The sequence below is a fragment of the Ixodes scapularis genome, unplaced genomic scaffold, assembly GCF_016920785.2.
Source record: "Ixodes scapularis isolate PalLabHiFi unplaced genomic scaffold, ASM1692078v2 PGA_scaffold4__175_contigs__length_147842914, whole genome shotgun sequence".
Lineage (NCBI taxonomy): Eukaryota > Metazoa > Arthropoda > Arachnida > Ixodida > Ixodidae > Ixodes > Ixodes scapularis.
In genome coordinates this window covers 6,241,227-6,265,185 of record NW_024609879.1, presented here as the reverse complement: position 1 = coordinate 6,265,185, position 23,959 = coordinate 6,241,227, and the positions used below count along the sequence as shown (strand labels likewise).

General features: G+C 44.3%; 1 protein-coding gene across 1 annotated transcript in view; it reads right to left on the bottom strand.

The window, feature by feature from the left end:
• LOC120840507 overlaps positions 1–23,959 on the bottom strand; it is a gene marked incomplete at its 3' end in the record, with an annotated part of 54,232 nt that overhangs the window by 3,603 nt on the left and 26,670 nt on the right. The window contains exons 3-5 of the mRNA XM_042293354.1: positions 13,566–13,598; positions 3,298–3,354; positions 1,387–1,453 (exon numbers count right to left, since the gene is read on the bottom strand). Of these exons, the coding sequence (XP_042149288.1) occupies positions 1,387–1,453; positions 3,298–3,354; positions 13,566–13,598 (157 nt within the window). The remainder of the gene's footprint in view (positions 1–1,386; positions 1,454–3,297; positions 3,355–13,565; positions 13,599–23,959) is intronic.

Genomic DNA, 23,959 nt, shown 5'->3' with positions numbered 1-23,959 from the left:
TGCGTGAACGGGCCTTTCTGAATAACCGACGTCACTTTTTAAGGCTTCCAAAACCGAAGCCACACTAGATTGTCTTATTTCCCTATGTTATGAATGCGGACATTAGGGAGTTTTCGTAGACGGCGTTCCCCCCTCCGCTAAGCCCTCCTCGACGAACATGCCGCTACTGCGCCTGCGCGCCGACGGCCTTGGCCTCTAGAGTTCCGGGTATCGTAGCGGGTTGCCCAGAGCCGTTGCGGGACGGCGAAAACAATCTACAAGAACACTCTATTACTTAAAAAAAAAAAAAGTTGTCTTGCTCTTTATGTTGATACAGCCTTGATGGAGATACGTCTCAACGGGTAATCGGTCCTTAGGTGTAGATGAGAAATTTAGCCAGTTCAGTACAACCGCTCAACTGGGGTTTTTAACGTGCATCATGCAGTAATGATCACACGAGCGCGTGCCGGTACGAAACTCATCCAGGTCGAAACGGGCGGGGATGGCGGGGATTGAGCCCAGGAGGTTTCCAGCGCAAGCTTCCGCTCCACGCTCCGTGCTGAGACGCGTTGGCCCACTCGGCCACTTCCTCCCCTACTCCCTATTCCTTTCATCGCGGCAGATATTTGAGCTCTTTACTCGCGCGTGATACCAGGAAACATGGTGGCACCAAGCAATTGTTAGTCACAGATAAGGACTCGGAGCTCCTTTAGACCTAATCGCGTCATCGGGTCGTAAAAACGTCTGTTTCACGCCCAGTCCGCCCGCAGCCGACGCTGCAATCCGACGGACACATTCGAGTGACGTGAAAAGTGCGTCGTCATGGCGTCCATCGACTTTGTGCGTTCTGTATCACCCAATAAACCAATTACGCGCTGTGAAGGATTCTTGTTTTTCTTGCCCGATTGCTTTAGCCGGTCACAGAAAACGCACAAAGTCGACGAGCGCTGCGACGATACACTCTTGACGTTACTCCCTCAGACCGCAGCGTACGCTGCACCGGGACTTAAAGGGGTGAAAATTGCAAACACTCTAAACTTAATAAAGTAAACTTGAAAAAAAAACATTTTGTTCAGTTTTTTGACTGGGGGCGTAATCAGCAAAAACAAAATTAGCGCAATATTTCCGTCGTCAGACTAATTTTAAGCGAGGAACGATTCTGAAACGTGCCTCTATCGTCGTCCCAAAATAGAAGCATGAAATCAAAACGCGTCGCGATATTCAAAACGCGTCTCGCAACCTCAAAATCCCGCTAAAACGTGTTTTTTTTTTTTTTGTTTTTTTTTAGAGGGGGGGGGGGGGAATGGCGGTGCGAGGTTTATTTTACCGTTCATTCCGAGCGCCTTCAAAATTGCAACGGGGGAGTTCAGTGTCGTCTTAAGGTGCTGTAGATAAGAAAATACTCACCAATGATCTATTGACGACCATTCCCTATGGTACTTCCCGACGAGAGGAGGGTTATCTATTTGAACAACTTGAGAAAAAAAGAAATGAATTTGCACCGTTAAAAATAATAGGTAGAGTGGGGACGACAGTTAGAGTATTTCGGCAAGGAGGTGTAAGCTTGAGCCCAAGCCTTAATGGCACACTTCGACGAATTGTGTTTAATAGCCGTACCGGGACGCAAGGTCCGAGGCTTACGCTGTTTTTGGCATGTGAGAATAACGTGCGGTACCCGGAGAACGGTGATCCAAACTGGTTCTCTGAAGCTCGACTCACGTCTAAATACATAATCCAAAAGGGTACACGCTATACTTCGTTTCAGCTTCCGTCCGAGCGCAGCCAAAGGCTGAGGGACGGTTCGCAACTTCGAGAAGAGCATTCCTACGCACCACAAAGTACTCCGCAAAAGTAATTATTTTAAAAGAGCTGTTTTGTGTGTAAACATTGCACAAATATTCCAGATGTGTACTGCTGAGAATGATTTGTAACTAAAAAAATTAAATATCTGAATTTTATGTTTTTATTAATATATGTAAATGCATGTGGTTCGGTGAAAACACGTACATCCGCTGGCAACACGGCTGCAGCGCTCGGTTCTTCTGTGCGATTTCGTTCCCGTGACGGCCAAATCATGTGGTTCGTTGCTTTCCTCGTCGAGTCGCTTCAAAACGTCCTTTCGCAAAGGCGCGTTTAGGCGTCAGGCGCGAGAGGTCGTGATGAATGTCTACTTTCAAATTTTTCAACAGGGGACTCCGGCCACGTCGTACCGCGAATGCGTTGTAAACAAGAAAAGCGTCCGGGCCACTACAATTCACTGATACGCGGCGAAATCACGGCACCCCTTTACCTGCCGATCACATTGAACAGCGAGAAGCTAGTGGAAAGGACTGCGCCTCGAGCCCTGGTATATCCAGACAATACAAGGAAGCAGCAACGGCCGGGTCATCGGGCACCTTGCAACGTGTACTTACATCTCGAAACTATGCCGAAATGCCGAACAGGTGGAAAGCTCGGACACAGACGCCAGGGGCCAGCCTACGTACTGACATCCCCTGTGACTAAATTTCAGAACGTGAAAGGTCACTTTTTAAACCTATAGCAGACGATACTGTTGAGAGACCCGTAGCAGACGAAATCCTCGGCGAGCGCGGGCGGCGCGGACGACCACCGGCGCAGCGGAGTGATACAAAAGTGCAGGCGAGATCGCGTGACCTTTTGCCGGCGTGTGATTGGCTCCGGCCACACGTAGGTTCGGCTGCGCTCGGACGGAAGCTGAAACGAAGTATAGTGAGGCTTTTTGAGTTGTTTTTACGCTCTCTCTAAACGGCTAAAAGTAATGATCACCGTAGTATCACGTGTCAAAGGGCTAATTTATTTGATTCGCTATTCTTATGTAAAGGGCCGCCCAAACATGGCAGCTGCCATAAAGCGACACAGCGCTGGCATATATGTACCACTCCCAGGCCGCTTTCGCCTGTTTCCTTTCCCTTTTTTTGCCAAGAAGAAAGTTACTATACGCTTGCATCCTAGGACCGAGGCCTAGAGCGTGATCATCACGTGGGATCGGACAGCCATCACACGCCGTGCTGGCTGTCTTCAGCGACTCCGCCGTCGTCATTTGTATTAATTCTCTAAAAAAAAAAAAAAAACAAGAAAGGGGAAGAGACGGCAGAGATGAGGCGAAGAGAAAATCCGGGCTGTTTGCGTAATTGATGGCCACACTTAAAGTGGACGCGAGAATAGCAACTTTCGCGATATATACCCATTTTGTGTCGCGCCGCGTCAACTTTAGTGTCTTGTTTGGATAGTCCTTAACGTGGCATGCACAAAAGTGACACGCACAAGTAATTATAACAAGTTCCCTGTTCCACTTACCTAATCGGGCGTTTTCAGATTTCTGATCTATATATACAGCTCCAACTTGTTGCAAACCTGAGAAAAGGTAACGCATTGTTAAGAAGAAAAAAAATATCAAAGCAGGCAAGCACTGCACATGTAGGTGTGTAGAAACTTAATGTTGGAAGCACTTCCGCTCGATCGTAGCCTGTTTCGAGACACGCAGAGGCACTAGTTTAAATACAGTTGTAACTGATAAGGAGTGTTTTAATCGTCGTTAAAGTGGTTGAATTGCACTGGTGGCGGCTTTTAGTAGGATACTGTGGGAAGCAACATGAGCGTGAATTTGCCTCCTCATTTCGTCACGGAGGCGCGTTCATGCTCATATTGTTTCCCATAGTACAATTTAGTGCAAAAAGCGACGCATGATTTTAAAATAAATCAAGGATGAGCGTACCACTTTTGTAGTTGTCACCACAAAAAAACGCGAGACTTCAAAATATCTAAGTAACCATTTGATTTGTGAGATAACTTGGACCCTGCTTTGCTGTTCTTCTCGTTCATTGCTTCAGGTTCATTACTGCAAGAACGGAATTGTGTAACGTTTCTTCCACTTTAAAAACAGTAATTCAAAGCAAAGTATCAGACAAAATGCCCTTACAAAATTGCCAATGAGATCCAATGGATTTTTTGTGTATTCTTGTAAAACACATTAGAACCTCAATTGAAATTCACTGGTAATAATTGTAAGGGTGTGGTTCATCTATTCATAAATTTATCATGCTCTCAGTATAAAAAAAAAATTGAAGAAACTCTTAAAGCAAACGTTGCGCGTGGTGGAGCCTACCAGTTACATCAAACATAAACTGTTATCGCCGTTTATTGCACTCGGAATGCAGATTCTAACCGCACTGCATTAATCTCGATGTCGCTAAGACATGCCATCTCCTCACAATGACACTTCGCGGATTTTGAACAAAAAATATGTGTTGTGAGTCGTTTTCTGTGCGAAAATCGTCACGAACGTGCGTTTTACGATGTTAAGGTTATATATAAAGATAAAAAATAAAAAATTATAAACTAATATAAAATGATAAAAGTATGACAAAAAAGTATTCGATTTGTACGGGGCACAATCTGGGATCCGTGGTCTTTGTTAGCCTGATCAAGCTTGCGCATTTCTTCTTAACTTTCTCCTATCTAGTAGCACATCAAAGTCATAAAGGCACGCAGGTGGTAACAACCACCATGCTAATGATTTAGTTTCTTGAATGAAGCTCAGTTTATACCTGATTAGTGATAACAAATGAAAGGCATTATTCTGATAAAAATGTTACTGACCCCTTGTCAGTACCGGGAATAGATCGAATTCTGATTTTCAGATAATTTTTCATAACATTGATAGTATCGTGTCTGTTCTGACATACTTTATTGTTCCATGTAGCAGATTTGTTACCGCGGACTCTTAGCTCGTAACTACATTGCAGCATAGGAACACTGATTCCAAATAAAAAAATAAGGTGAAAAATGAGCCGCAGCATGCATACTAAGCCGACATTTTCATCGCAGATATGTTGTAATCGTCAGTTTTACCTCGTGAAATTTCAGGGTAGGGCAAGGCAAGGTAAGACGTCAAACACCTCTAAATTCGAAGTTCGGTAACACAAAATCTCAAGTAGATTGTTTATGAAGTGGCCAGATTTGAAAGCGGTTCCAACTGCTCAATCTTGGTCCCGTGGTTTATGGGCAGCGTTTGCTATACAAGATGCCAAAAGGACGCTTTCGTCCTCGCCACGCTAGAACGCAAGCATTGGCGCGTGAAACAATCCGCTCAGGGGATGTCCGCCATTAAGCTACAAACCTTCTGCACGTTTTGAGTCGTTCCCTTTCTTAAATTTAGGCTCGTACCCACGGAAAAGTGGCGCCACGTATTCTAAGCTTAAAAATACTATTTATTTTATATATTTATTTATTTATTTTACCCTTAAGGCCAAAGACATTACAGAGGGGAGTGGTGAACGAACAAAGAATATAACAGTGCAAAATGCCTAATAGTTAAACTGGACATGGTTTGGAACACTTGAATAAAAAGGAACGCAATCAACAGATGTAAGCGATGCCTGTAGGTGAATCATTTCATTCGAAACTCTAGGGATAAATTATACAAAATATTTGTTATAATGGACAATGGGACGCCTACTTTCTGCGGATGTGTTTCCATACATCCAGAGGTGCGTAAACAAATGAGGTGAAATTTTCAACTGATTTCTGACTACAGTGTTCTGACAGATAAGTTGGCGAAAAAGAGAAATGCTTTAAATTTTACGGCGATGAGCGGGGCTGGGTACAAATAAACAGTTTCATTTATGATATGCTGGCGATACGATTATAATTAACAGAAATAAAACACCCGGATTTTCTTTGAAATAGCTCAAATAAGTCAGTAAGCTAGGCCGTACCAGGATGCTAGATGGAGGCTGCATATTCAAGCTTTGACCGCACTCATGTTTCATAATTAATAGTTTTAACGTTGAAAGGGCCAGATACAAATTACGTGTAAGATAACGAAGCATACGGTTAGCGTTATTAGACACGTAATTAATATGTAAATTCAATGAAAGATCGGAACTTTGGATCACTCCTAGTCATATAATCTGAAAAAATGTATTTTTAGTAAAAAATTCAGGTCTATCGGCGGCATCCCATTTGGCTCTCATTCAGGTGGTCTGTTTAAGGCTTTCCGAATTGTTTATATACATAGTTAATACAATTATAAATAGCATTGCTTTTATGATGAAAAACAATAGAAATAGGTGTTTCCGTACACATCTGGCACCTCTTTCTAAGAAGGCACTAGTTTGCGCCACACGTCACGCGGAATATTGGTAGATGGTCGCGCGGAGACGAACTTGCGACTCTCAGTTGATAAAATAGACACTGCTTCAATTGCTAAATCAATAGGGTGATAGTGGCTTGGATTTAGTTGAAACATCATCGAAATAACTTAGACTTTTTTGTAAACGTTGACGGGATTTTTTTTTTTCAGTTATTGTTTTACAATTAATTTGTTCTTGTTTGCTTGGTAGGTATACTGAACTTCTGTATTTATGTCTACTGCTCCTATTCTTCTGCTGTTAAGCCTATGAGACTGTCGAGGGCCTCATCAAGCTGTATTTTTACAGCATTTTCCCTTGACCTCATCCATCAATGTTGATAAAAGTGAACAAATTATTATTATACTATTATTACTCTTTACAGATTACGAGCTCTAATGTTGTGTTATTAAGGTTATACATAGAAGTAAAACCAACCTTACGGGCGGCTCGCATTAGTTTAGACTTGTTAATGCTTTGTTTCATTAGCCAGAGCTCTCATTTAGAAATAGAATCCAAATCATGCTGTGATTGCTTGGAGTCAGAGCCAGTAGGTATTATTTAGTATTTGGCACCGTCGTCAGCAAATAATTTGATTCAGGGGGAAAAACATTGGGAAGAGGGTTAACATAAATAAGAAAAATCAAAGCACCTAAAACGAACCTTGAGGTAGGCCGGAAGAAACAGATGTGAGGGTAGAGTAAATGGCATTACAATATAAAAATTTCGAACAATCTGTTAAAAATACTATATCGATTTGAACATATCAGGATAAATTTTCACTTTACTTAGTTAATAAAGAAAATATTGTGACATCTACTCAAGTGCCTCTGCAAAGTCAAGAAAAAAATTCAGTACATCTGGAATCAAGTAACGAACTTTACCTGAGCATTTTGGTGCCTATAATAGGGCCAGCTGAACTGAACAATTTTTGCGGCATTTTATGTCCCGGTGAAAAGGGGGTGATTAAAATTTAGTTAAGTCAAGTTTTACGATATAAATTGCGTGTTTTACGCGGCTTTAAACAAACGCACAAAGTCAAGGTTCAAGAAGAGGGAGAAGTATTAAACCACAGCTGGTAGTCCAGCGGTATGTCTGTCACTTTTTCTCTCTATATTTGTTTCCTAAGTTCAGCTGGCCCTATTAGAGCATTATGCACCAACAAGCTCAACTAATGCCCGTTACTCAGTTTCTTTGAAGTTATGGTGAGCCCGTCTTGTATATGCCCTAATTCCTTCGAACCGCAAACTCTGTCTTATGATCCCACATGCCCCTTGCCGAGCCAGGTTGCTGACGCGCAGCATCAAAAAGAGGATTCTCCTGGACAGCGTCCAGCGTTCCTTCGGCTTAATAATGCCGTCCTAAGGACAGGCCATGCGGGTTTACACGATAATTAAATCCGAAATATTGCGCCAACAGCGGTTGCTCACAAATGTCCCGCGGGTAAAGCGTGGTAACCACGATGTGTTCATGAATCTACTTACAGTGACAAGACACTCAACGGAAACCATATGGATAAACGGGTATATCCCGATTCTAAAGTAACATCTTGCAAGACGACACCCAGACAACCCCAAAAATGGCCTCTCAAAGTCATTGGTGACGTTGGCATCTCCGAAAAAAGCCAAAAAGGTACTCGAGCAAGGTCCGAAGTATGCCATACCGCCCAGACACAAGCTAATTGATGAGCTAGCCCTAGTTTGGAACACTGCATCCAAAACTTGGGAGGAGAAAGCTTCGCAAATAATTAGTGAAGGAAATGATTGCCTCACAAGCCATCGGAACCCAGAACCCCCGAGTATAAGCTTGAGCTCCACAATCGACGAGCTACGAGGCAAAGATCTGAAACTATGTGTTTCAGATAAAGAAGGTGGCTTTGTAGTGCTTACTTTAGGAACTTATGGAGCAAAAGCCTCTCAAGCTCTGGCCAAAAACTTTATCCCGGTACTAAAAAAAACAAGGCAAGATTACAAAGAAAGCGATCGTGAAGCGGCTGCAAGAAAACCTAAACAGCCTATACACAAAAATTTAAGGAAGTATTTTTCTCGGCAAAGCCACACAAAGTGGATGTACCGTTTTGGGCCATTGTATCGGAAAGAGGAACCTAGCAAGTGCATTTGTCAACCTTTTAGGCGAAGCCACTGTCTAATACATCGCAGTGATCCGTACATGATTCAAAATTCTGAACAACTGATTTTGTATCTTCAAGAAAATGGATCAAGTGTCGCCTCCGGTTTTTCAGTATGCATTCAGGCCATGTATTATTCTATACCCCATGCAAGCCTCATGTCAATTCTTCCAGATATCATAGTAGAGCAAGGTAGCATACCGTTCCAAAAGGCGGCGGGTATGAACGCAGATACCTTCCTTCAACTGCTCAGTGGACACCTAACATCGACAGTAGTTGCACACCAAGGTGAACACTTTCTACAAAAAAAAAAAAAAGTGGAGTGTGCATTAAGTATCACATAGCTCCTCAACTGTGTGATTTATTCCTGGCACAACGAGAAAGGACCATCCAGAATAACTTAAAAGACACGAGGATCACGGCTAATACTTTAGCTTGGGCGAGTTGGTGAATCATGCTAACAATTACAGCGCACAAAAACAGAATACTATAAAAATTACATAAACACAAAGAAATAACTCTCACTCTCACATTACATAACACAAAAAAACTCTCACTGTCAACTCTGCGATATATTAAACATCATCTTCGTTATTTTTTTTACTTTTACGCGGTAAGAAGAAGAAAAATAAAAAAATAAACAAGGAATTCCGACTACAGTAAACGTCACTGCGGAGGTTTTCCTAAATAATCTAACCCTTTTTGGGACAAGGTAATCGACGGATATTAACTAACATATAATCCATGAAGCATGTCTGTGCTAGCGTCTTCAATAATTGCTCCAGTCACTTTGTTCTTGCTTCGTTCCAGTATCGTACAATTGTTAAAAAGGGGGAGCATTCACAACTTCTGGAATGAATGTCCAGGATACCTGAGTTAGCATTAATGGCGTCGTTGTTATGTCCTTGAAGTCAGTCATTAAGACAGCGACCCGCCTGCCAACGTAACGCTTCCCGCAAGTAAGAGGAAAGGAATAAATCACTCCTTCTGCACAGGAAACGAACTTGGTCTTGTGTTTTTTGTTGCAGCACACTGGTAGAATAGATGGCCCATCCACCCGCTGGCCTAAGCTGGAAACTTTCTGCAGAGCAGAGAAGACCACGCCGATGTTGACTCTATTCACTACTTTCTTAAGATTGAGGGACAGGCTGTGAATATCAAGTACTATACAGGCCTTGTGATGCGTTCTCTTGTTCTGCAGTTAGTGGCGTCTTCTTGCTTGACCTTCCTAAGTAAGCATTCAGAGACTGAAATTAATAACAACATAGGGTATCCTGCTGAAACCAATCGAGATATTTGCTTCTTGAAGCTCGCATAGGTCGTTTTCACGCAGGAGATTTTTAGAGAGGTTTTTAGGCGAAGTTTAGCGATGACTCTTTTAACAAGTTTTGAATGGCTTTTTAGCCCTCGGTTCGCACGACCAGCAGATGTGATTGCGTTTAAAAAACACTCGCTGGTCCAAGAAACGTATTGAATACTCGACCGGAAGTTCGTGAGTTTTAACGGATAAAGGCATTTTTGAAAGGTAAAAAGAACATCGGCCACAAAGGTGGGGAAGGTGCTTTCGCTACTGTCAATGAAAACCAAGTAGTCATCAACGTACCTAAACAAACGCACTATTTTTGGATTTGTCAAGGTATTGCTGTAAGATACTGTTGTGCAAGGCCAGAAAGAGGTCACTGAGGACAGGAGCTATACAAAACAATTCCAAGCCATTCCAGGTGACAATGCAAGAAGGTAGCTAAATATTAGGTCTAGGAAACCCTTGATAGACAGCCCTGCTGCATTTCCGTTGCATTTCCGGTGGACTTGGGTCGCCTGAGCATTCATTGCAGAGATTGTGGATGCTTCCCCCTTCTAAACAATTGCACGGTACTGGGACTAAGCAATAACAAACTGACAAAAGAAATCATCGTAGCCCCTAGCATAGACCTGCTAGATGGATTGTGTTAGTACCCCGTCGATTACCTTATCCCAAAAAAAGAGATTATTTAGGAAAACCTCCGTAGTGACTTTTATTGTAGTCGGTATTCCTTGTTTTTTTTTTATTTTCTTCTTCTTCTTAGTGCGTAAGAGTAAAAGATAACTAAGATGATGTTTAATATATCCCAGAGTTGACAGTCAGCGCTGCGTGAGAGTTATTTCTTTGTCTGTATGTAATTTTATAGTGTTGTTTTTGTGCGCCCTGAAGTGTTAGCAGAATCATGGCCATCTTCAGGTATGTTGATGATTTCCTGATACTTCATTCAAATGAGGTGAGGGATAAAACCAATGAATCCAGACAGACAGTTTTGTAGTGCTTCCAAGAAAGCTGCCCAGAATTACTTTTCACGTACGGACTAATGGACCTTTTCCACATATCGACGGCATCAGGCGGTGGCTGTACGAACTAAAAATCGAGGAATTGACCTACCTGCGCTACCAATCGATAATGAGGGCTACGCTACCAGTTTCTTCGCTCTCTGAGCAGCGGCGGCAGCGGCGCCTGCCCAACGCGACTTTAAAGAGGGGCATCCGTGGCTTCCACCCAAACGTCGTGTTTTCCTTTCCGTCAACGTTCTTTTTTCGTGTAACACAATTATATATATGCTGCAGTTACGTGTTCTACTCGCTGTTATACAGCCTCCTTCCGAATTTCCTCGATTTTTCGTTCCGACTTCCGCCGCTTGGCATCGGGCGCTCGCGCGTGCGCAGAACGCTTCTCGGAAAAGGTCCATTGTGTGCATGGTTATCAAATTCCTTAATCTCAAACTGGAATTCAAAGATAGGCAGCTTTGATCCACGTATGAACCCAGGTCAAGTAAAAAATTTATTTCGTTTGCGTCAGGACATTCCAAAACCATAAAACGACGCGTGGCAAACACCGCTCTTCTATCGGCCCTAAACAAATCGTGTCACCATAATACTGAATGCAGCTTTAAACAAAAAATTTCCCGTTTACGAGACTCTAGACATTCGAATAATCTCTTGGTCAGCGTGTGTAAAAACATCTACACAAAACTGGAATGCAAAACATCAGGCACAGGGGAATGCAGAATATCGAAGCTAAACAAAGGATCGCAATAGTTCCCTACACCCATGAAATAACACACAAATTAAAAAGACAGCTGCGAGGCAAGGCATCAAGGTTGACTGCTCTGCACAAAACAAGGCATTCAACAACAAGGCATATTCCATGTGCCGTAAGGCAAACCAGGACACCAACCAGACGAAAACCTGGAACATCTCTCACATGACACGATATGCACTATCTGAAAAGGGGGTTGTATATCACATTCCTTTATCCTGTGGCAGGCGTTACATTGGTCAAATTGGCAGATGTATTAATGACAGGACAAGAGAACACGCAGCATTTCTACAAGGCACAACCGCAGCTCCATTGCCAGCCCAGCCCATTGCCAGCCCATTACCAGCCCATTGCCGCAACCTGCCCATTGCCGCAACTGTGAATGCAGTGGAGAGTTCAGCAGTGTCACCATCCTCGCCACACACAAGAGCCAATATGTACGAGAGATGCTCGAGACCTTGGCCATCGAGGAAAACGAAGCCACGTGCGTAAGCGAGCCCTCGATCAAGCTCAATACCAAAGAAAACCAATAATTGCGGTGTTTTATGCCCGGTGAAGTGCGGGTGATTCAAATTTAAGTTGAGCGAGCTTTTAATAATAATTGGGGTTGTGGGGATATTTATAGACGCTTTGCAGCAGCTGTGCATGGACGCCGCCATAACTGACCTTCAGTTTTTGTTTCCTCTTATTTCGTTTATTTCACTTCATCATTACCATAGCAGGCCAGGTTATTGCCACATCAGATTCAACTGTGTCCTTTTCTAAAGCGTCGGCCTTTGTAGAGGATTGTCAACTACTGTCTCAGTTGCTCGGCATCTTGGTAAAACAAGAGAAGGTCAGCAATGGCGGCTGTAATTTGGCGCGTGTGTAAAGCGTCTATACAGCGTGCAGTTGGTCAGCCATTAAAGTTGCAACGAGTCACACGCTGTAGATGAGCAATTTAGCCAGTGCAGTACAACAGCTAGCCTGGGGTCTTTAACGTGCACCACGCAGTAGTGATACACGACCGCACGCCGGTACGATGCTCATCCAGATCGAAACGGGCAGGGGTGGGGCTCAAACCCAGGATCCTTGGGTTCTGCAGCGCGAGCTTTCGCTCCACCCGCTTCGAGCTGGGTGTGCGCTTTAGCCCACTCGGCCACCGATCCCCCAGAGGGCTTTTACCATATAAATTGAGTGTTTTTTATGTGGGCTTAAAGAAAAAGAACAGTCAAGGTGTAAAAAGAGGAAGTATTAAACCACAGTTTAATACATCTTCTAGTCCAGCGGTATGTCTGTCCCTTTTTCTCTCTATATATTCATTTTTCCTAAGTTCAGCAGGCTCTATTATAGCGTCTGGGATTCCTGATCAAAAGAAACATGGAAGTAATGCTGAATTTTTCCGTTTCACGAGAAAAATGCTGAATTTTTCCGTTTCACGAGAAAAATCCTTACTAACTTCATGTTGAGACGAAGAAAAGATAAGTTGGATTTGAGGAAGTCCACGTTGTGCATCGATGATTTATTTTTATCTTGTTTATAGTGCTTTTGTTTTGCTATCGATGCATATTACTCTAACCCTGACTTTGAATTTGTTTATATTGAATATTTCTTCTGACAGTATCTGTATTGTTTCTTTTTTAATTTTTGTCAGATGGGGTCTCGGCCTTGTTAGAGTGCCTTCATACACACGCGCGCTTTTGCTTGAGTGGTGACATCGCAGCCATTTTTCCGCCCAATCTTTTTTTATGCATTTTGAAGTGCGGGCAATCTGGTGTCACTCAGCTCGAGCGCGTAGCTTTGGCTAATGCATAGGCGCCATTTTACCGCCCAAGTCATGCACCGAGTGCGCGAGAGCGTCACGCGCTGGCACACTCAGGGCAACAATGGATGTCTTCACCCTGAGACAGACAGACATGTAGGCACCCTAGGCCTTGTCAGGCGCAAGCGCCCTTTGCCTTACGCTACCTCTAGGGAACCATAGCGCAGTCACAAATAAAGCCAAAAAGGAAGACACGGAGTTTGTACAATGGCGCTTGCCTTTTGTCAGCGTTAACTTACAGGCTAGTATCTCAACCATAGTAAACAAAAAGGGGGAAGTGCGAACAACACAACCTGTTCATAAACGCTCATAAGTTAAATATGGTAGATGGCAAATAAAAAGTCAATCCTCAAGAGTAGTGAAGGCTGAGAATTAGCAATTAACAGTCAATTTGGCCGAGAAACAATTTATCACTGGGACGTCCACAGTTGCACATACCCGAGCTAGAGTTCGTAGCTTGTGGCTGCTCTCCTGCAGAAGAGAACGAAATACATCTGTTATTAAGAGTCAATAACGAAAGATTACCACTCATTCTCGTTTTATACGATCCGTTTAAGGTTAAATGTTCTGAAACATTTACGTTCACATAATTATTCTTGATGTATCGAAAAAGGCAATTGCATATAATAGAGGGAAAATAAACTAAAACACGGCCTTAAAGGTTATTCTCTTGCAATTATACTTTTGTGACCTTAGTCCTGCCCACGCTGGAAGAAACACGTTTAGGTGATGACCAGGGTGTAAGATAGACAGATGGGGAAACGGCCCATAGAAGTGTACCGCCGCGCCGTGACCGGATTGTGTGCTCGTCTGCTTGCGGGTACCCCCGATTTGCGACAGATGGCGCTGCGGCGACAGGAAAAATATCGGAATCAGATTTGCATGGAACTCTATGCGAGAGTGCGGAAAATAAAACGAGAGCACGACAGTCCTCCATTGAAAATTTACGAGAAACCATCTCCGTCGGTTTAGCCGGTCGCCAAAGGTCGCCCACCCGGTGTGAGAGTTCGCGGTGCTCCACATAGATGGCGCCACAGAAAAAGAGGAAACCGAGGGGGACACAATCCGGTCGCTCATTTAGCTCTCGTTTCTCCACCTGTCTATCTTACACCCTGGTGATGACTCTGGCCGCTCTTCCCGCGGGGAGCGAGCGACCAGATCGTGTTCGGAGCTAGCCTCGAACCAGGAGTAGTTAGTTCCGCGCCGCCGCGGAGGGCGCTGATGTATGAGGTTCCTTTTCGGCGGCCACGGTGTCGGCGGTGTAGCGTGCTCGCCTTTTTCGCGGTGTGGTGGTGTGGTGGTGGTGCGCGGCCAGTGGCTGGCCTCGTGCTTTGCTTTGGTGCTGTGTCGATCACAGGTGCCACCATCGTGCACGAAAGTGCGCCTTGACCCGAGGAAGAAGAAGAAGAAGAAGGAAGAGAACGCAGGTTTACGGACTTTGGCGACTTGGTGGCTGCGTGGCGGCGGTGAGGTACAACAAAAAACGGTGAACGCGGGAATGTGGGACCACCGCTGGGAGAAACAGCCGGAGCGGAGGGTTTTGGAGGGACCCCATACTTCGGCGCAATCTATCCCCGTGCGACTGAAGCGCTCGGTGCGCCGAACATAATATGGTCGCCACGTCGGACAGAGAGTCATCACCTAAATGTTTCTTTCACCGTGGTCCTGCCATACAAAGCTGGTCATAAACCATAGTCTCTTGATGTAAACAATTGCGTGAATTCGAAGGAACTAAGGACGAAAGGGCCAATAAGCCTGACTAGAGGGAAAAGCTACATTCAGAAAATCGCAATTTTCTGTAAAAATGAATAAAATGCATATAACAATCTTGAACCCAACTCGAAGTGATAATTATGTAGTGTGTAGTTTAAGACGGAAGTTAGATTATACAAATATTATCCTCTACTGGACCAAGCGACATGGTGATTGCATCTTCAAGTCCTAACACATAGCGCCCCCTCCCGAGGAAAGCATGCCGTAAAAGTACCTGGAGTTTTAAATATTCACAGATTGCGTTCTCATCTTTCGTAGGAACGAATCGACGTCACAAGGTTTAGGAAACACAAAATTCACGACTGAAATCTGCTGCAGATAATAATGTCAATTTGGTATGAGCAGGCTACATTTTTTTCCAGCTTATATTAATACCCCATACCCCTTTGTGTACGCCAGGTAGACCTTTCGTAGGTTCTTCGAGATGTATCTTAAACGATATTACCTATTTTAACACGCGTACTGTGCTTTGTGTTGATAACCATTTTGACGTCCAGATTTTCTTCCAAAGTAATCATTTTCTTCATTAGGTTACCTTGTTATCTATACGTTTCTCGCAATTTGTAGTCTTATATGATGCTCCTATTGGGAGCGTGCGACAACTAAAGGGGGAACCCGCAGCGTCTTGGTCGCGCCCGTGCCTTACTTCGGTCGTGTTTCTTGATCTCGCCCTGAGGTAAAGATTTGGTACCTTGACAATCGAAAATCTACCCACGTCCAGCGTTCTTTGTGCGTGTTTTCGCGTCATTTGACCCGAGGAGTTGCTTGGAGCTCGAGATCAATCGGGTCCCCCGCAGTTGTAAGCGGCAACGAAGGCAACACACCGCCATGTTTTTTTGTGTTTTTTTTTTTTTTTTTTGCTTTGTTTTTTACATAGCAGGAATGTTTTGACGAAGCGGTTGTGAGTTCGACTGTTCGAAAGTCACTAGGGAACCACATTCACAAGTGACAGTGATTTATAAAAACTACATGCTAAGTGCCTTAGAGCACAGCTCTTAGGCGCCCGTTTCCGGCTTGAGCGGTGTCGCCGTCGGCGTCGGCGTAACCGCAAGTTGCATTCTGGGACATTTCCCATATGACGTCACACGTGACGTCGCGTGTGACGTCACGAGGGTCACGAGTTATGTCACTCGTGACGTCACCACGCGTTGCACGGTGGGTAAATTTCACCATTAAATTTAGCGGAAAACCTTTCCCACTAAATTTAACAAAAATATTTCCCGCTAAATTTAGCGGAAAGAATTCCCCACTAATTCTAGCGAAAAAATTCCCCGCTACGTTCAGCGATGAATTTTTCTGCCAATTTAACGGAAAATTTAGCGAAACTTTCTCGCTGAATGGGAAGGGAGCGGGAGAGCAGGAGGAGAGGGTACGAATAAGGATGAAGGGCACACCCTCCTCTTCGTAACTTCCCTTTCTCCTCCTCAAGAGCTGCGCTCTAATTCGGCGGTACAGGGGATTGTAAACATCTTTCATATTTCTGGTCCTCGTATTATCAGATTGTTCTTCGCTCGCTGGCAGACTCGGTAGACGTACTGGATGTGTTGACCACGGCGGTTTTTGCAGCGCACGGTTGGAGTCAATGTTCTCAATTTTCAGGTCTTGCGTAAAAACAGTTAAAGCCGACTGCGGCCCCGAACGTTTTGTATAACAATGTGCTCATGCAAGCTGAGATTGAAAGAAACTAATGCTGGCTGCTACATATAATAACTACGACAGTCCGTCAGTGATCAGTGCAAAGTGCTTTTGCAAGGAGACAGAACGTGCCGCCAGTGTCTTGTCGCACGCTTCCAATTATAAGAGGCATTACCCCAGTAATGCAGTGAAGACATCTTAATTTAGGCACAAGCAATAAATTTACGTCTAACCACGTATAGAGAAATTTATTTGCACCAGAAAAAACATTTAATAGTGATTGAATTTTATAAACAGAAATCAAGCTAACTCCTATAGAAAAGTAATAAACAAATTTTAAAAATGTCTGACAGAATGCTGAAAGCCTAAATAAAGTACAAATTACTTGGCTGTCCTGTATGTCGCCTACTAAACCCCTGTGTTCTGAATGGCTTACGCTAAACGTTCTTTGTCTGTCTAATATTTTCTAATAAAACACCCGCTAAAGTGGACATCCCGTAAAAATCACAGTTATGTACAAATCACATTCAACTACAGTGTATAAAGAGGGGGAAGTGTACAAACAAAACAACATGTTCATTGAACGCTCAGGAGCTGAATATGGTAGATGGCAACCCAAAAGTCAATCCTCAAGAGTAGTGAACGCTGAGTATTGGAGATCAGCAGCCCATTTTGCCGAGCTACAATTCCTCCGGTGGAACATACCCGAGCTAGAGTTCGTAGCTTGTGGTTCCTCCCCTGCAAAAGAGAACAAAAATACAAGCATCATTAAGGTTAAATAACGGAAGATTACCAGCCATTCTCGTTTTATACGATGCGTTTAAGGTTAAATGTCCTGAAACATTTACGCTCACATACTTATTCTTGATGCATCGAAAAAGGCAATTGCATATAATAGAGGGAAAATTAACTAGGACACCACCTTGAATGGGGACCGAAACGAAAATTGGAATATACGAATTTCGTTAGGAAATGAGTCAAGCATGACGGATAATAACCGTAAATGATAATCGCCCGTTTGTGTTTCGAACGACTGGCTCTATTTTTAGTTCCAAACGGTGCACTCGAGCAAGCGCTCGAAGAGAAGCGAACGGAGAGCGCGATGCGTCATGGGTTATGCGGCGCAAACAAAAAACAAAAAATTCCCCGCATTCGTGACGTAGCAAGGCTGGCGTGGTTATCAGTTTAGCCATTGGTGGCGTTGTGGTGGCGTCAACGCGTTATAACCGGGCCGTTCTAAGTACCCGTGGGCATAGCCGTGCATTCAGAGAGTTTGGTCAATGGGAGGCGCGGGCAGAGCCAGGGCGTGCGTCTTCTTGGACTGTTTGGTACAATGCGTGATTTGTGAGTTGATGAAGAAAGCTAAGAAGGAAAAAGTTGACAAATGGTTACATGACCGCTTTAAACAATTGAGCGTACTTCCAAAGAGCGGCGCTGCTCCGATGTTTAGTGCGGCTTCGGAACGGTTCCTGCTGCGTCACAACCCACGTAGCAAGATTCCCAACGTTGTTAGATTATCTCGCAACTAACACAGGTATCCACCAGATGCACATCGGAAGATCGTTTAATTAGCCTTAAATTCAGTTTTCTCCTTCCTTTCACCGAAAGACTGGTGTTTTTGAAGTTATGATGCAACATGCAGCACATTTAAGCTTGAAAATGAGCGCTGGAATTTTGTTTCCGTACCCCTTTAAAGATTGTTAGTTTGCAATGATACTTCTGTGAACTTAGCTCGTCATAAACCATAGCCTATTTATGTAAACAATCGCGTGAACGAACTCAGGACGAATGGGTCGATAAGCCTGACAAGAGGCGAAAACTATATTCAGAAGATCACAATATTGTGTGCAAAATTTAATGAAATACGCATAATAATCTCGAACGAATGATAGATATTATAATCAGGACAAAATAATTACCACCCAGAAATTGCTTATTTATACGTGTGCTCTAGGGACCAAATAAGTCACTCCAGTCGTAACGCTACAGAAAGCACACCGTTGAAAAGATTCTCAAAAGTTTGATTAAAGGCCGGTTCTCACATGCGGCGAAGCGCTGATGTAGCGCTCCTCACGTGCCTTCAGCTAGTTATTGTCCGCCATGAGCAACAGTTTTGACGGTGCGATACAAAGCTGGTGAATGCTTCCGTCAGCACGCGCTTAGCGCGAGGTCAGCGCTATGCTTGTAGCGCTCCGCTGCATGTGTGAACAGGCCTTAAAGGGATACTTCAACGAAATCTGAAATATTCCCGTCGTGTTAAAAAATAGGTTGAATATGATCCACAATATCCGTAAATGACAATCGCACGTTTGTATTTTGATCCTGGTGGCTGTATTTTTAGTAAACGGCCCACTCTGGCAAGCGCTCGGAGAAGGCCCAGCTTAGAGCACGTGACATCCAACGCAATCGTGACATAGGTCGTCTCAAGACGAGCAAAGCTACGGCGAGGCTGACGTAGAGAGGATGGCCTAGTCGTTCCAGCCACCGAAGCGGCTGCGTTTGTACGAATTTTGAGTGACGGGTTAATCTTCTATAATCTTCTAGGGGGACAATAGCGACTTCTGCGACACACAAAAGGGATTCTCGGGAAGAGGGTAGTTCCTCCTTCCCCCCTTCTCTCGTCGTGGCCGAAGACGAGACAACCTCCGTCACTAGCTGTCAAGGTTCCTAGACGAGCATTACAAACGAGGCGTTAGCGACATCCACCAGTTGCTCTTTGCTAATTGTTTAAATCGTTTTAAAATTCCTTTTCGAGACTTTTTTAACAAGATACTGGTATGTTCCATGTGATACTGCTCTTTTGAACACTTATAGACCAAAAAAATGAGCACCGAAATTTCGTTGTAGTATCCCTTTAACGGAGCCGTGCAACAATACTGGGCTGAATGTTTCTCATCTTAAAATTCCTTACTGGCACTAGCGTGACCCCGGTATTCTCGCAGGCAACGCCAATGACTAGGGACCTTCACTGTCGAGGTCTAATGTGTGGGCACCCTAACGGCTCCACAGCCCAGTTGCCCGACTGCGAGGCAAAGGTGGCAAACTTTTTCCGCGTGGCGGTGACGTCACGCCAGTCACGCGCACATCGCGTGCGCCGCCTTGATAAGGCGCATCAGAGGCGGCGCACAGGGGAGTCGCTGCCTGGACTCAGGCGCCGCTGGTAACCATGTTAATCGTGTCGTCCATGTCCCATTAAATGTAGTTTCTTGTTGTTGAAACCGTTGGCTCCGTGTTATTCCTCCGGGTCGGGTATGCAGCTAGTGAGGCAAACCGACCACAAATGTTAAGGATAAGAGCAGTCTTACTCTTTCAGTCTCTCCATTGCCAAACTTGATGACGTAGTCAAGTGGCGCTGTTGGCGTGTGGCACGCATGTTGGCGTTAGGGAAAATGTCAGTTTTCTAAGCGCAGTCTTTGTTCCTTTCAGCTTATTTTACGCCGTCTCCGATTGTTTTGTACCACCCTATGCATAGCCGAAACATTTCGTAGGTGAGCACACATGTTTCCTAAGACGACTACACATGTGAACAAGTGTATTGTCCTTTCCTTTGGTAACTTCTTTGCGTTCCAGATTAGCTTCCAAGGTAACCATTACTTTTTAGGTTACTTTAATGTGTAGTTATTATTGCGATTTGCCGTTTCATTTTATGGTACTGCTTTTTATCAAGCACGATATATGTAGTGCAGTGAAGACTCTTCTAATTTTAGGCAGGATTTAAATAAAGGCTACATAAGCAAATGACCTTACGGCTAACCGTGAAAAAAAAAGCTCCCTGCACCAAGAAAAACAAGGATTGCAATTAATTTCTATAAATAAAACTAAATTTAATTTTCAAGAAAGGTAAGAATTTTTTTTTGGATTTCTGAATAAGGTGCAGTCAACTTGGTTCACATGTCTATCGAAAAGTATACTCCTGAGTTCTGAATAACTTACGCTAAATGTCTTTGTCTCCTATTTTTCTTTTTTTTGTTTTTGTAATAGCAGCTTTTGCAAAAGCGGGCTTTTCGTATAAGGAAACATATATACTGACGAAGAAGGACCACCCTCCTAAACGAACCATGTATTTTTACATGTAATTCAACTTTCCGATTTCGTCTGTTTCCGGTTGCCTTCTACATATATATACTCCATATATATAACATCTCGAGTCATCGTCCACCCCCTGCCGCCTGAACATCATTAAAAAAATTAAAGCCGTTTACAACTCTCTGTAACACCGAATTGGAGCGCAGCTCTTGAGGAGGAGGAGGGAAGGGTACTGAGGGTTACCTGTTCTCGGGGCGGGGGGGGGGGGGGGGGAGGGGGTCATGTGACCTTGGGGGGTCACGTGACCCCCCAGAAAAAAGTTTTCGCTAGATTTAGCGGGGAATTTTTTCCGCTAGATTTAGCGGGGAAATTTTTCCACTAGGTTTAACGGGAAAATTTTTCCCCTGGGCTTAGCGGGGAATTTTTTCCGCTAAATGTAGCGGGAAAATTTTTCCGCTACATTTAGCGGGGAAATTTTTCCGCTAAATTTTTCCGCTAGATTTAGCGAGAAATTTTTTCCGCTAAATCTAGCGGAGAAATTTTTCCGCTAAATCTAGCGGGGAAATTTTTCCGCTAGATTTAGCGGGGCATTTTTCCCGCTATTTTTCCGCTAGATTTAGCGGGGAAATTTTTCCACTAGGTTTAATGGGAAAATTTTTCCCCCGGGCTTAGCGGGGAAATTTTTCCGCTGGATTTAGCGGGTTAATTTTTCCGCTAGATTTAGCGGGGCATTTTTCCCGCTAGATTTAGCGGAGAAATTTTTCCGCTAAATTTAACGGAGAAATTTTTCCGCTAGATTTAGCGGGGGAATTTTTCCGCTAGATTTAGCGGGGAATTTTTTCCGCTAAATCTAGCGGGGAAAATTTTTCCGCTAGATTTAGGGGGGAAATTTTTCCGCTAAATCTAGCGGGGAAATTTTTCCGCTAGATTTAGCGGGGAAATTTTTCCGCTGAATTTAGCGGGGAAATTTTTTCGCTAGATTTAGCGGGGAATATTTTCCGCTAGATTTAGCGGGGAAATTTTTCCGCTAGATTTAGCGGGGAATTTTTCCCGCTAAACTTTTCCGCTAGATTTAGCGAGAAATTTTTTCCGCTAAATCTAGCGGGGAAATTTTTTACGCTAGATTTAGCGGAGAAATTTTTCCGCTAAATCTAGCGGGGAAATTTTTCCGCTAGATTTAGCGGGGAAATTTACCCATAATGCACCGCGCGGTTACGCTGACGGCGACGGCGACGGCGACGCCGACGCCGCTCAAGCCGGAAACGGGCCCCTAAGAGCTGCGCTCTAAAATTGCAGCAACAAAAATTGATTTTGTGATATACCCTAAAACGGTATCACAAAATCTGTCCAAAGCATTCATACCTGACAACTTTAGCAGCTCCTGGCGGTAATACGGGGGTGTAAACTTTGAGTGCAGACACTTCAGTTGCTGAAAATAAAAATGAACAAGGAGGTTTCTACAGACATCACAATATTTAATCTGAAATAAATATTACAATGCTAAAAACACTTACACAATGTTCAGCGACGAACATTTCCCTGCAGCGGTCTTCCGGGATATACTTGCAATCGTGAAAAAAGGTGACTAGAGTAGACAAAACGACAGTATTAGGTAGAATGCACTAAATGTGAGAACCTATGCCCTATGAAATACGAATAATTTGCTCTGCATGATTGCGTCAAACTGTAGAAATAAAAGTTTTATCAGTTTCTAACATGCCCCGGGTGATGATTTCTCTGAGTAACTCTTCTCGAAAACAAAGGTGACTTGTGTTGCCTCTTTTGTGGGCGCAGAGGACCACGTGGATAGTAAGAAGACAGATCTGCACCCATATGTTTATGATGGCCGTCATGCATTGGAGGACGATCTCATTTTACAGAACCAACTGTTATTAGGAACCTTCCAGGTGAATATATCGATCTCACAAGGCATTTTAACCATGCCGCCGATGACGTGATTTATCGAGGGAATATTAACTTTTCTGCATGTATGATAACCTCGCAGCGGATCTGCGCGAGCAGGGCAGTAGTCGCGTGCGCTGCCACCTGCTTCTGGTAAAGTTATGGTGGCGTCGCACATGCACCGAACTCTTGGTGAGATCGGTCAATAGGCATTTTGCGAAATTACCCATACATCAAGGGGAATGCTGGGAATGCCACGCGCCGCACCTGCTGGCGTCTGCAGCAGTATCTGTTTTAGAGCAAAAGTCTAAAACATATGGCATCACGCACGCGCGCTTGTCAACAAGCTTATTTTCGTCATTTACTCCGTACATTTTATACGGGAAAGGCGAGCATGTGCGGTGCGTAACCTATATTTCCAGGATTATCTTTGATGATTTGGTAATTTTATACTCCGTTTCTTACTTAACATAAAACGCTGTCAAAACTACTGGCGCGAGCGCGTGGCTTCATCTTGGGTTTTGTTTGTGCGAGAACGCGCAAACGAGACCGCAGCTGAAGATATACGCCTCGCAAGTGGGCTCATTTTCGTCTTCTGCGCATGAGAAAGGAAGTAGCGGTGACGTCAGAACGCCGAGCCCTGATTAGCTGATCGCGACCCCTTATCTGAGCGTCGTCTGCTCCTTTGCAACGTCGACTGCTCGCAATATCGTCTGCGTCTGTCTTACCTTTCCTGCGACTTTCGGAAGTGCAGGCCTTTACGAGCGAGCTCGACTTCGCCTTTCAGAGAGGGCAGACGAAAGAACTCGAGCGGTACGTTGTTTTTGTCTAACAACTAGCAGACGCGCATCAAGGAGGGCAGTCAAAGGACTCACTGGCGAGGTGTCCCGAGGCGCCGAGGTTTGTTTGCTAAGAACCGAGAGGGGGTGAGCGTGTTAGTGTCCTGAAGTTCCCTCCCAAATACCTTTTCCCTCCTTTCGTGTGCGGCGAGACTCCTCACTCTTCAACGGCGTTGGCGAGTTGGCGCAATTAACGTCGCCTGCTTTACGTCTACTAGTCAAAGCGATGGCTGCTTTACCTTTCCTGCGTCTGTCGGAGATTCACCGCTTTTTCACCGGCGAGAGTCACCGCTGCCTCGGAAAACAAGGAGATGACAAAGGGAAGAGATTGGCTTCTTAATCTAAAATTGAGGTCAGCGATCAAAGTATAATACGGGAAGTGATAACAAGGGTTCACAAGGGTCGCGCGGGCATATTCCATTCAGCACGCCAGCCGGTCGTGGGCAGACGGTCTTGGCCAAGGACTGTAGCTGCACCGCTGCGCCGAGTCGGAGTGCCTGCTAGGCCTATCTGCCGAACTCGCTTGGTCGGCGTCAGTGGAATCGTGGTCGTTGGAGCATTTGCCGGGTGTTTGTGGACCAGCGTTCTTGTTCGTCGTGGTTTATTTCGAGTACTTTTTACTTTTTGTCTTGCTGCTTATAGTCGGGACGCGTGAGA